General features: G+C 35.4%; 3 protein-coding genes across 3 annotated transcripts; 2 read left to right on the top strand and 1 right to left on the bottom strand.

Moving 5' to 3' along the window:
• The first annotated feature begins 3,366 nt into the window (after nucleotides 1-3,366).
• LOC129578719 (general odorant-binding protein 99a-like) lies at nucleotides 3,367-4,164 on the top strand. Its single transcript, XM_055467702.1, has 2 exons — nucleotides 3,367-3,523; nucleotides 3,606-4,164. The coding sequence occupies exons 1-2, from the start codon at nucleotides 3,485-3,487 to the stop codon at nucleotides 3,990-3,992; spliced, it is 426 nt and encodes a 141-aa protein (XP_055323677.1). The 5' UTR covers nucleotides 3,367-3,484; the 3' UTR covers nucleotides 3,993-4,164.
• A 7-nt stretch (nucleotides 4,165-4,171) lies between these two features.
• Nucleotides 4,172-9,310, bottom strand: LOC129578697 (head-specific guanylate cyclase). The gene is made up of 9 exons (XM_055467676.1): nucleotides 7,428-9,310; nucleotides 6,829-7,042; nucleotides 6,668-6,741; nucleotides 6,510-6,583; nucleotides 5,703-6,403; nucleotides 5,297-5,615; nucleotides 4,882-5,192; nucleotides 4,651-4,805; nucleotides 4,172-4,555 (listed from the first exon to the last, which is right to left on the bottom strand). Exons 2-9 carry the CDS (start codon nucleotides 6,997-6,999, stop codon nucleotides 4,363-4,365), a joined length of 1,998 nt encoding a protein of 665 aa, XP_055323651.1. The 5' UTR covers nucleotides 7,000-7,042; nucleotides 7,428-9,310; the 3' UTR covers nucleotides 4,172-4,362.
• An 802-nt stretch (nucleotides 9,311-10,112) lies between these two features.
• On the top strand, nucleotides 10,113-12,467 carry LOC129578713 (lysoplasmalogenase-like protein TMEM86A). Its single transcript, XM_055467695.1, has 8 exons — nucleotides 10,113-10,205; nucleotides 10,282-10,392; nucleotides 11,058-11,146; nucleotides 11,227-11,396; nucleotides 11,467-11,657; nucleotides 11,724-11,839; nucleotides 11,917-12,027; nucleotides 12,115-12,467. The coding sequence occupies exons 2-8, from the start codon at nucleotides 10,386-10,388 to the stop codon at nucleotides 12,217-12,219; spliced, it is 789 nt and encodes a 262-aa protein (XP_055323670.1). The 5' UTR covers nucleotides 10,113-10,205; nucleotides 10,282-10,385; the 3' UTR covers nucleotides 12,220-12,467.
• The last annotated feature ends 89 nt before the right edge of the window (nucleotides 12,468-12,556 follow it).

Here is a 12,556-nt window from a genome sequence, read left to right as displayed (position 1 = left end):
AAGTGAGCAATCCATACAATAACTTTATCGAAATCAAACGCATTGAAGCTAGATGTACTATAGATTATTGATATTTTTCACATCATTCATAGTATTATTGGTTCATTTCATTAAAGCTAATTAATTAATAATTGAATCGATTAGTATGATAAGTGCCAGACGTAACGATTTTCATACAAACTGATATATCGAACGCAATGTTCAGGTACGTGGCATCTAAGATATTTTTCGTAGTTATATTGGCAACAGTTTAAGTGAAATTGCCTGCTGAATAAAATCCAGGACTCTTATTATTTATTGAATATCTGATTAGTTATTATTACTGAAATGATTATTAAATTCTATTCTATAAAAGCTGCGCAATAATTTGGACATTTTACTAATGAAATTTCATTTTTCATTTCTGAAAAATTATGTCCATGTATTGCTACAGGTTTCTTGGAACAAAATGGCAGTTGCATGTTGCAGTGCACTTGATCATTTTCAATCATATGAACTTTTCCTCTCACGGACATTGGTTATGGATTATTGTAGATATGTAGTGATTGTGTGTTTAACGCGGCCCTCAACATTTCCAGTCATAAGTACATATTTTATTACATAGTAAACTTCAAAATAATTTATATTGCACTTTTTACTTCGTTTGTTGAGTTACTTTTTGTTGTGAATTTTTTAATCAATAAATTATGTCGTGAACTACTATACCAGTTTAAAATAACATATGAATTTTTATTTCTTCTTATTCTGGTACAAATAACGAAAAATTATATTTCCGCAAACGTTTTCGGTGGACGTTCCACCATCCTCAGGCGAGTTTTCGAAACTAAACTAAATACAATAATTGTCACAATGGTTGCTAAAATCAAAATTCCAGAGAGAATGACATTAAAATCATGGCTAATGAGTGTAAACATGCGACTTTTTGTTGAAAATGTCTTCAGTATTCAATGGTTTTGAAAATTTATATAAAGACGTTTCAACTTGCGTTCTTTGGATGTTCATATTTGAACGCTTCGTTTTGTAAATATACAAATTTTCATAAGCATCCAATTTTCTTGGGTTATTGACCTCTTTTAACAAACGGAAACCTGCAAAACCATGATTGTTTTGCAACATATGATCGGCTGGAGTTGATTTTCCGTATGTTTTTTGATGAAATGGCTTGTAGTGTTCGCCATACCGTTTACAAACTGCTCTACTACACTGTCCAATGTACGGTTGGTTACAACCCGTGCATAGTGCTGCATAAATACCAGATTTATCCAGCTTATCGACTTTGTCTTTTAAATTACACAAATGGGTTTTCAATTTGTAACCCGTGCTGTTTGGCGAAAGAACAATAGAATGATTTCGTAGAATTTTTGTGAGTTTTGTTGTTAGTCCCTCAACGAAAATTCCACCTGAGTAGTAGCAATCGTCATCCTCATCAATGACATTTGTTACAGATTGGCTCAATGATGTTAATTCATTCAATTCTTTCTTTCGTTTATGTTTTTTGAGCAAGTGAATTTTTTTTTTAATTTATAAATTTACACATTTGACGCTCGATGAAAACCAAATACTTTACCATCCTTTGACTTCCAACGTAAGAATCTGTAAAATAGACGTTTTCGCAATGATTTCTTTGAAATAACAACATTTTTATTGATTGAAGAGAAATATAAATTGCATCTAAGAAAACCATTCAATTGATTAAATATTTTTACAAATTTTCATAAGTCTGACATCAATTTTTACCTCGCCCGAGAAATCGCAACAGCAGGTAGGAGTAAGTTATAAATTCGCCACGAAAAGCTTCGACATTGTTTTATTCAACTTTTTTTCAATTAACAGACTATTAGAACCAGAGGGAACTCGAAGTTCAAGTAAAAACATAAGGTGGCAATAGCTAACTGTGAGAATCGGAATTCTGCTCATGTTTATCTAAATCAGAAACATTTACAACCACTAGGCGACTAAAGACGATTGGCACCGAGAATAACACAATACATTCTGAATGAAACTATCCAATGAAAATATTTTTAAAAAAAAATCGTGCTCGTTGACGACTCTGATTGATACCTACCGATCAAACTTGAAGAATTTAGTTTTGTTTAGAGCGATGGCATATTTTTCTTTCTGCTTTGTTTTTTATTTGTATGATAAGTAACGGTCTGGTTTTAAACTAAGTCAATTTAGATTTAAACCAATTGGGGGAGAAATGAGTTTTAATGTATACTCGGTAAGAGGTTTGTAAATTTTAAGTGTTGACGAAAAAAAAACACGCGCAATTTCAATTTTCGTTAATAAAAAATGATGACTGGCAACAGTAAACAAGGTGATGAGTTATCCAGATCTTATTCAATGTTTTCGTGGTTCAGAAAGGAAGCAGGTTTCTAGAAAGAAAATAATTAAATGAGATAGCATTTTGAACGGCTAACGCGTAAATTGGCATCACACAATTTGGGGTTCTATTGACGATGTGGCACATCAAACTTTCTTTCATCTGTAATCATTGTCGAGAACGAAGCAATCATATTGTCATTGTATCATTTGTAATCACCGGCAAGTGTATATGTTCGAGAGTGATAGCTTTTTTGTTATTCGAGAACTCGGACTAATAAATCAAATCACGTGAAATGTGAAAACATCGGCATCAATCGTGCGCTTGCATCATGGTTACAGACTTTAATGCGATAACATTTATGGTAATATTCCACGCGAAACCAAAGCCCATCGCATTTCTTCCTTTTCCTCGTTGCTGTGTACAAATTTTTTTCATGTACCATTCACACTGTTCATAGCTGTTGATTTGTTTGTTTGGTTGATGTTTGCAAAATTGAGCATTGGGCAAGATTTATTGCAAAATTGTGTTTCTTGATTGTATTATATGAAAATGCAAAGCAGTAGCAATATTCGCGCGCGTAGAATAAAAAAAAAAGCTAATCAAATGGATAGCTGGCGGTCAATTGTGCGTGGTCGCACATCAAATATGCTGAACATCAATAACAACAACGACAAAGACCATATGATCGCTGTAGCTCTGGGTTTTTGGGCTATATGCACACATGATAGGTCAGTCATATGGATAAGGTATAGCATCACGATCCACACAATGAGCTAATAAGCGACAATAAAATTCAATGATCGAGTTGTTTTTTGTTTAGAACTACTTAATCCCCCCCCACACACACACACACACACACACACAAAACGTTGAACGAAAAAAATGAATTAATGACACTCGGACGAGTCCGTGTGCTGGTGCACAGAAAAAAAGTAAACAACCAATTAAAAAAAAAGTTCCATCACCAAATTATGCTTTGGTTAGGATATGAAAGAGTAAATGGTATCATAACTGGATAATTGTTGTTTGCGGCATCAGCCAGCACTATATAAATCGAGACGATCGCCCCATTCAGCACATTCAGTCTCTTATCGTAGCACGCTTAAGATATTCTTTTCGAGCTAGTTTAAATCAGCACGCATCAAACAATTTATCACCATGAAATACTTTGTAGCCGTTCTTTTATTGGCCGCTGTCGTAAGTGCAATTTTATTATTTAAGAAGAATAAATTCCAGCTGGTAGTGAAAAATTTCAAACGAATTTCTATCGATTTAATAGGTTTTTGCCGACGCTGAATGGAAAATTCAAACCGCAGAAAATTTAAATGCATACCGCCCAGAGTGTGCCAACTCACTCAGCATACCCGAAGACAAAGTGAATGAATACAAAAAATGGAATTTCCCCAACGACGAGAAGACACAGTGCTATATCAAGTGCATCTTCGGTAAAATGGGACTTTTCAACGAGAAAGATGGCTTCAATGTTGAACATTTGGTGAAACAATTGGGCCAAGGCAAAAACGAAACCATCATCCGACCAGAAGTCGTCAAGTGCGCTGACAAAAACCCACAAAAAACGAACGCCTGCCAATGGGCATACCGTGGTTTTGACTGCTTCAAGAAGGCACATTTGGATTTGGTTCAAACTAGCGTCAAGAAGAACTAAATTCCGACACCAACACCAGACTACTGTGCTTATGATGAACGAATGAACGGACTTGATCACACAATCATCTACGATAAAATTAAAAGCAGAAATCACATTATTGTGACTATTGAAAAATCATTTTTGTTATTTCTTAGAGAGAATCAATAAAAACGCAATTGCAACTGAATAACGATGGCTTTTTTCACTTTAAAGTTTTTTTTTCTCCTTTATTCTGGATAGTTTTTTGTGTGGGACACACAAGTAAGTATTAAACATCTAGTGCTAACTTTTTTGTTTCAGTTTTTTTTTTCCTTACATGCACTGAACTCTCATACGAAGACAGTGTAACAGAGAACATCAAAGACAATCAAAAGAAATCCTTCACATTTTACTCCATATTAATTTGTCGCATGGCCGCTTCGATGTGATCACCTTGCGAAGCATTGTTATCCGTGACTGTTGAATGTTTGAAGCCGTCCAAAAAGTAACACGTTCCCTCGGCATTTGTATATTCTTTTGGTAAGCAACTTGGATCGCGTGGTGTCAACTCAAATTCATAGCCGGGATGTTTAATGAGCCATCTAGAAATGCACGACAAATTGTAAATCAAAATTCAGTACTCATTGAATTAATTTCATCATTCGGCAGGGCCACTGACGTTTTTTGTAACACTTACTCTTTTGTTGTGTTGCTGATGTTGATTTTACGCTCAATGCTGTTCGATTCAAATTTGTTTGCAATGGTCACATTATGTCCAAACAAACAATAACGCGGCATCTTACGGCCGACAACTCCAGCCAAAACGGTGCCAGTGTGTATTCCAATACGCATCTGAAGTCAGATTGAATTGAATTATTGATTGAACTTAAAAAAAAAAGCTCAAAAAGTGGTTCTACGCGATTCTTACCCGAATTGGCTGGCCATCGTGAGTGATGTGCTTGGCGCATGCTTCCATCATACGAAGAGCCATCCAGGCGACTTTATGTGCATCAAATGAGCCAGGACGATGTAGACCGCTCGCAACACAATATGCATCGCCGATTGTTTCCACTTTGTATACATCAAAGTAGCCACAGGCCTCGTCAAAATCTTTGTATAACTCTTCCAACATGCTGATAACCATAAATGGAGTGGCTCGCGAGCAAATGCTCGTAAATCCAACGATGTCGCTGAATAGCATCGTTACATCTGGATAGGTTTTGGCATCAATGGTCGAGCCTAATTTTCCATCCAGAAAAATAATCCAGTTCGTAGAATAAATTTGGTTATGGGTTTCAATTTGGGAACATTTTGATTATTATCAGTGGAAGTGATGTAATTACCAAGCCACAAACTCTCTGCAATTTCCGCTGGGAATATGAGATATAATAGGCTGACATTCTTCTTTCTTTCCTTGGCAACGGCGGCGTTACCCTCTTCAATGGAATTCTTAAGCTTATCCATTCGACGCCGAAGACCATCTTGTGCTTTTGTTTGTTCACCGACTAAAATCACCTCTCTGGTAGCGTCGTGCAATGGAATGTCAGAGATGAAAAGATTGTTGCATGTCAATCCATCGAGTCCGTCAATGAATGGCGATCCAATGAAAAGTATGGAATTTGATTCTGGGCAAAATACCATTCGACCTTTGACTTCAAGTCCCTAATTTCAATGAAACAAAAGAACAATTTTATGATTTTATTTTTAATATTCGTGTAAAATCCCAGTGTATTCGAGTGGAGTATGTACCTCGGCTGCGTATTTAACGCCTGGAAGTGGTTTAAGCGAAAGAACAAATGGTGTATTGGATCGACGAATGATGTCACGGAATTTGATGGTTAAATTAGTTGGCCGTTTAAATATGACATAGGTCGTGATGAGTCTGCCATGCGTTGGCAATGAACTTTTGAACAATTTGCTAAATCCTTTTCCCATTTGAACGATTTCCAAGTCTTCGTTCATGATGAAATGCCAGGGAAAGGCTTTGCAAAATGTTGCCGGGCTCATTTTTAAATCAGTTGCCGTTAGACCAGAAATCGGAACGCTGACATCTTCTTCCACTTTTGTGATGGTTTGCTTATCTTTATCTTGCTCTGGCAAAGTGAACAAGTAGCGATAGCACTTGGTATCACCTTCAATCGGTTCGATAACAATGCTCGCATCGATGTCGTACAGAATGCGAGTCAGAGCTTTCAATGAGCCCAATAACAACCATGCAATGACTGGACGCTCTGACGTGAAAATCAATTCACCCTCATCGGCACAAATGAAATCGGTGTCAGTTTGACCATCTTCCTGTAATTTCAAAACATCGTGCACTCCCTCTAATGCACCCAAAAACTCTTGCAAATCAGCACCAAGACTGCGGAATGCACGTTCCACAATACCAGAACAGCAGGTGGCAATCAATTCTTCGCCAAGCAGCACAAGTATTTCACTTGCAGATGATTCTAGATAAACGTAATGAATATGTTTTCTTTATTGTTTTTGGCAAACGAAATGGAAAAAAAACACATTCAAAGTAGCAGCGTTAAACATGGCCTTTGTTGAGCTTACCATCCATTTTCAGTAGAATATCCTGGATATCTGCTAAATAGTCGTAATTGGGTTGATTCACACCGTCGATTTTCCTTTGGGAATAATCAATGGATTTTCGTTTAAAAAATGAATCGAATGTCAACTGAAACTGTATTGAACTATATTAATATAATTACAATTGGCTTAGGCCTGGCCATTTTCCTTGGTACTTTGATATCAATGATGTTACAGCTGTATTGACATCTTCATTCTAACAAAAGAAGAAGAAAGAAAAATGCAAAATCAGTGTGTTTGTGACGAAATTTTGTGTCTCTGTGTGTGAAACACTTGATTTTACCATTGGAGAGGTCAACAATTGTATGGCTGCTTGCAAATGAGTTAGAGTTAGTGCATCGGGAATTTCAGCAAAATCATCTTCGATACCCCAGTTGGAATTCTGTTCAACGACCACCGATGATTGTCTTCGAAGCGGATTCGAAATTGAACCTCGTGCAAATGGGCAAGTCATCCTTTATGCGTATTTAAATTCTTCTCGATTTTAAGTTTTTTCACTAGCGGAAAAAAAGGAAAAATGAAGAAAAAGGTTCACAATCAATAATACCACTTTGATACACGTCGTTTGATTCGTTGTTATTCAATGCGAAAAACTTGTATTTGCTACACACAATGACAGCACATAATAATCATAAAACGAATAATAGTTCATTAATCGATTTTCGTCATAATTTTCTATTGATTTTCCATGCAAATAAACCACTCGAACGTATTTCACTTCATTCGATTCATTCAATCGGTTGAATAAAAGCTCGAAATTTCATTAAGCTACTTGAAAATGTCGGCCAACACATTTTTTTTTCAATTTGAAAAAACACACACAATTTCAAGCATTTTATTCCAAACTTTAATTAAATTCAGATTTCTATACAAAGTACTTACGCTCAGATCATAAATAGTTTTGCATATAATTTTACTGTCATCACTTTAGCAAATGTAATTTTTCTTGTCTTTCTTTCTTTTTCTTGTTTGTCCAGTGAAAAACTCGCTCTCTCGCAATATTACTGTGTGTGTTTAAATGGATTCGTGCTTCTGTCTCATTTTCGCTCTCTTACAACGACGTACAGTTTTAAAATGGTCATGCGTACTGATGTTGTTTACAGTGAGAAAAAAAAACAACCCCAAACCAGTCAACATCATATATCATCCATCCTCTTACATCAACATTCTCCAAATTGTCTATACACAACCATCAACGCATAGTCCACAACAACACGCAATTCATTTGAACAACAACAACAACAACAATAACAGGGACAAAAAATAAATGAGCATTTGAAACATTTTTCGATCAATTGAAGCAATCAAAAGATGATTTGTCCTAGTTTCACTTTATAATCGAATTTTCCGCCAATTTCGTTTGGGTCATGCACGGATTGAATGTAATAAAAATGGCATTTATGGAATTAAATTGAATCTATCATAGTATCTGACTTATATATGGCTTTTTGTCTTAAAAACACCACGATAACAATAAAATTATCTATGCCATTTTCAATGGGACTTCTCTTAGTTTTCGATGGAGACAGTTTAATTTTCCATTCAAAACGGCTAACGAGTTTCAATTGCAAATGACTAAAACAAAGCCAGGAACAAAACAACGAATAAATTCATAACGTAATTGTTTATGCATAATTTAGTAAGCTCGTAAAATGTTGGTGTTTTTGTCTCTCATTGACGAAAAGCGGAAAATCTATTACTGTTGGTGGTCGACGGCGTCAATTTTGATATTCAAGCTAAACGCCAACGCAACCAAACTGTGGTAAGCATTGGGCATGGTAGATAATTTTAAATCAAAACATGTGACAAACAAAGTCAGTAACGAATTTCAGACAACTTTTCGAAGGAAGCAAATCATCAGTGCATCAATTCAAGTAATTTCACACGAATAAACAAACTAGTCACTGTACAAAAGAAAATCGTTGGTATGAAGAGTACAAGTGCTCGAAAACCGTCTCTTTTTTTCAGATATGGTCACAAATCTATTCCAGTTTCATATGGACTTGACATTATGTCTTTTCTCTTCAATTTTATCCATCGTTTTCTTTCGGCTATGATTCAATTCGAATGGCTCGGCGGAGAGAGTAGAGCGAAACGTTTCATAGTATATTCATATATCCTATCGGCTCTTGTATCTTGTAGTTGGCTGATGGTCAATTTTGTTTTAATAATGTATTAATATTTACGTTTTTATCATATCTATGTATAGACACGGAGCATGTACGGTGTATTTGTTGTGTGATCAATTGTGGCTTGTGTCAAAACGTTTGTTTGCTCCTTTTTTTTCTCGATCCAAGCTGTTGAAATAGTTGAAACACATTGGCGATTCCATTGGCGAAATAGATGTTTCGATTTTCGTGCGTTTTTGTTGTCTATCGGTGGGTGAACATATCATTTCATTCATCTAGAACGTTAATTTTTTCATCATGTTTTCACATGGACATTTACATTATCATACATTTATCAGGCCATTAAATGCACAAATGCACTGCTAAACATGGTAACCGACATTTTCCGACAGCAAATATTATCGATTTACAATGCATTTTAGAATTTATACAAAGAATAACATAACAACAACATGCCTTGCTGCATGATTCTGTTCCATAACATTGATGTCAATCATACTCATTGTAACTAGTTAAAATGAAAGGCAAACAGTGGTGAAATATAGTTTGGTGCGAACGTTTAAAGTGGCTGCCGGTTCGGACAGTAAAATTGGAGTATTAGCTCATTGAAATATGAAGTGTGGAAGTCCAAAGTTTCATCATGACATTTCCTTGCAAGCATTCTGAAACTTTCGTTTCTAATATGAACATTTCAGTTTCCGTTTAGGGATGAATAGTTAATTTTCTAGAGATAAACAATCATTTTTCCATATGAATATGTGTCTTATGTCTAATAACAATTGATTATTCATTAATGTATGGTGTTTATAGCATTTAAATGTGTAATATAGCAAATATGCAGTAAAATTCGATAACATTTTGATAACAGCAATTACTCTGTTATGTTATTTGGTGCGCTTGCTTTTCTTACACTCCATTATTTATAACAAAAGACATTTTAGGTGCTGCTGTGTGTTGCCAACGCGAAAAAAGTATAACAAATCGATCTAAGACACTAAATTATAAATTGTTTTCGATTTAACCTTGTGTTAAACACGTTAGTATCAATTTTCTACCAATTTTTAATGGACACAAGAGTGGTGGCAGTTTAATTTTGCCATTTACGACTTTTAAGCGGCGTAATAGCCTTTTATTTTCGATTCCTTGGTGTAACCTTAATGTGAGTGATTTTGGGTCGTTAATTATTAACATGAGGGTAATTAAAATGCTATTTCGGAAAAACGTTCAAATCGTGACCTATCCTTTGGAATATTTTCACATTGAAGTGCAATTAAATTTTTATTCGACACAATTTTTCTATATGACAAAATGACCGTTATTAAAATGCAGTTTAACAATTTCGGCAAACAATCTATTTTTCGCGATGGATAATAAGCCTATGAGCTCATGCTTGATTTGTTTGTGAATTTATAACGATGTAAAATGCTATCTACAACATGATGAATATACATTGAACATACTCAAATGGAAAAAAAAATTATTTTCACATTTCTAGCGGAAACGATGATAACCCAAAATCAGCTGTATCATTGTAAGTGGTCGTATGTGAAGAAAGAGATATAAAAAAAACAGTCACAATAACAGCAATTGCGTTGTATTACTTACAGTTGCAACAAATACAAATGTAAATAAACGAGTACTGGCAATGCGAGTGTGACCGATGAACGGGAGACAGTAAACAAACGTGATTGAGCACATCACAGTGTTGGAGATGCTGGGTAATTATAAACACCTATGTATACACTATAAGGTAGTATATTCAAATTGCAAGCTCATCTGGACGAAGACAAAAAGGGAGCGTAAAAGCAAGTATTGGTTCGGCTTGTCCGCAGTCTCATTCAATATATTTACATTGATATCCATGAACTGATTCGAATGTGTATGTGAGAGATTCAACACATTTTTGGAAACCGATTCTATTTTGAATACACGTTTCACATAGTGTTTGGTTTGCGTCGTACCAAAGGTATGTGTAATGTGTATCCATGCTGTTGGTGTATTTGCAAAAGTGCTGAGTAAACACGATAGATACGTGTGCGAATGCCGAGTTTGAGTGTGTGTGTTTGAACGCATCGCGAGTTCAGTTAATCGGTAGCTGGCTGCTTGGCGCTCGTTCATGGAACGAACGAAACAATAATAAAGAGATGCGAGTCTTTATCACACAATGCAGCAGTTGCGCGCATCTCAAAATGAGTTTCTGCAGTATCCGTAGCCAATTGTACTGCAATTTGTAGCGAATCACACTCGAAACAAATGCGAAAAACATTTGCAGCCGTAATATTGCAATACCAAGTTAAAAATTCAAGTGTTGAACCATTTTTTTTTTTTCAAAACAAATAGTCATTCCACATATAACGCTTTTGCACATTGTTTAAAATTTCAGATACAAATTTTTTTTTTACAAAACAATTCCGAAAAAAGTGGATCCAATCAATACGCAATATGACGACCAACGAAGAGCTCATCAATCTCGTAAATATTTCAATTGAAAAAAAGAAGAAAAGCTTATTTTTCTCAATGTTTGAATGGGTTTTTGTTCTTTTGTTGTTCAGATGAAAATTGCTGGACCAAAAATGGTCCCATTTTTTAAGGCAGTTTGTGTGTACTTCGTGCTGAATGCCCATAATCATAACGGCGAATGCTGGACAACAATACTCAAATGTGCTCCAATCGTTGGCCTAATGCTATTCATTGTGTTACATGGAATAAATACCAACAGCAAGTATGGCCTTCGATCATGCCTATTTTTCTCAGAATAATTGTTTTTTTTTGTGCTGTGCAATTCATTCAAGGTTTTCATATGAGCACAAGATATTGACCGCTTTGATTTTCTCCTGTTTGGGTGATGCTCTTCTCAATCACAACTACTTCGTGTATGGTATGTGTGCATTTGCAGTGGCACAGCTGTTTTACATAATGGCATTTGGATTCCAGCCGCTTAAACTTTGGATTGGCTGTGTACTGTACTCGGCTGGAGTAGCAAGTATGATTTAAAACCAATTACCACTTGTTTCGTTTGAAATTCAATTTCTTTCCGTTTCCACTTCAGCTATTTTTGTACTGTGGCGATACTTGGATCCCATCATATTGATTGGTCTTCCGTTATACACAATTTTATTGGTCACAATGTGCTGGCGCTCAATAGCCCTTCTTTTCACTGCCAAAGTATACATTACCTTTGCTACACACATTCGATTCATTTATGCAAACAAAAACATTAAATTCCTTTCGATTTTTCATAGAATTCGGGAAATTTCTTGAGGATCATTTGTGCAATATCCAGTGCACTATTCGTTATATCAGACACAATGATTGCCATTGACAAATTCTATTCGCCCATAAGTAACAGCTCGGTATGTAAACATGTTTATTTTGTTTAAATTCAAATTGAGTACGCATTTGCGAATATGAGCGATTTGAATAATTTGTATCAATTTAAGGTGTGGATTATGTCAACGTATTATGCGGCTCAATTTGGAATTACGCTGAGCATTGTGGATGCGGATAAATTGAAACAAAATTGGACAAAGAAAAGAACGCAATAAGTATGCGCGCTTCACACAATTTTTGCTGCCGAGATAAGCACACATTTTATCACAACAATGTAGTTTTTCCCTTTTGTCTTTCACCGTGAAAGAATGTACGATATAATTGAGATGATTTATTTTCTGCACTCTCGTATGTGACGAATGCACACAAAACGAATGTAAATATTGTACAAAATTAGGAAAAGAATATGCATGGATTCCGGTTTTAAAGTTAATTTTAAATAAATAAAATTCTAATAATAATACGAAATGAAATGAGTGTCTTTGTTTTGAATCTATATCTATATCGCTTTGTTCGTGTAAACCGCTGCTGAAATTACCAGCAAACTCACCG

Source organism: Sitodiplosis mosellana, unplaced genomic scaffold (assembly GCF_009176505.1).
Source record: "Sitodiplosis mosellana isolate CC-2019 unplaced genomic scaffold, AAFC_SMos_1.0 Smas_scaffold_6226, whole genome shotgun sequence".
Lineage (NCBI taxonomy): Eukaryota > Metazoa > Arthropoda > Insecta > Diptera > Cecidomyiidae > Sitodiplosis > Sitodiplosis mosellana.
This window is presented reverse-complemented; position numbering and strand designations above follow the sequence as displayed.

What these genes read in the sequence shown, in the direction of transcription:
- LOC129578697 (XM_055467676.1), bottom strand. Translation starts at nt 6,999, where the DNA reads ATGACTTGCCCATTTGCACGAGGTTCAATTTCGAATCCGCTTCGAAGA. An exon ending in ACGATGGCCAGCCAATTCGG is followed by an intron (nt 4,806 to 4,881) that starts GTAAGAATCGCG and finishes ATCTGACTTCAG; the next exon opens with ATGCGTATTGGAATACACAC. An exon ending in ATCAGCAACACAACAAAAGA is followed by an intron (nt 4,556 to 4,650) that starts GTAAGTGTTACA and finishes GTGCATTTCTAG; the next exon opens with ATGGCTCATTAAACATCCCG.
- LOC129578719 (XM_055467702.1), top strand. Translation starts at nt 3,485, where the DNA reads ATGAAATACTTTGTAGCCGTTCTTTTATTGGCCGCTGTC. An exon ending in TTCTTTTATTGGCCGCTGTC is followed by an intron (nt 3,524 to 3,605) that starts GTAAGTGCAATT and finishes TCGATTTAATAG; the next exon opens with GTTTTTGCCGACGCTGAATG.
- LOC129578713 (XM_055467695.1), top strand. An exon ending in GTACTCGGCTGGAGTAGCAA is followed by an intron (nt 11,658 to 11,723) that starts GTATGATTTAAA and finishes TTTCCACTTCAG; the next exon opens with CTATTTTTGTACTGTGGCGA. An exon ending in CGCCCATAAGTAACAGCTCG is followed by an intron (nt 12,028 to 12,114) that starts GTATGTAAACAT and finishes TATCAATTTAAG; the next exon opens with GTGTGGATTATGTCAACGTA.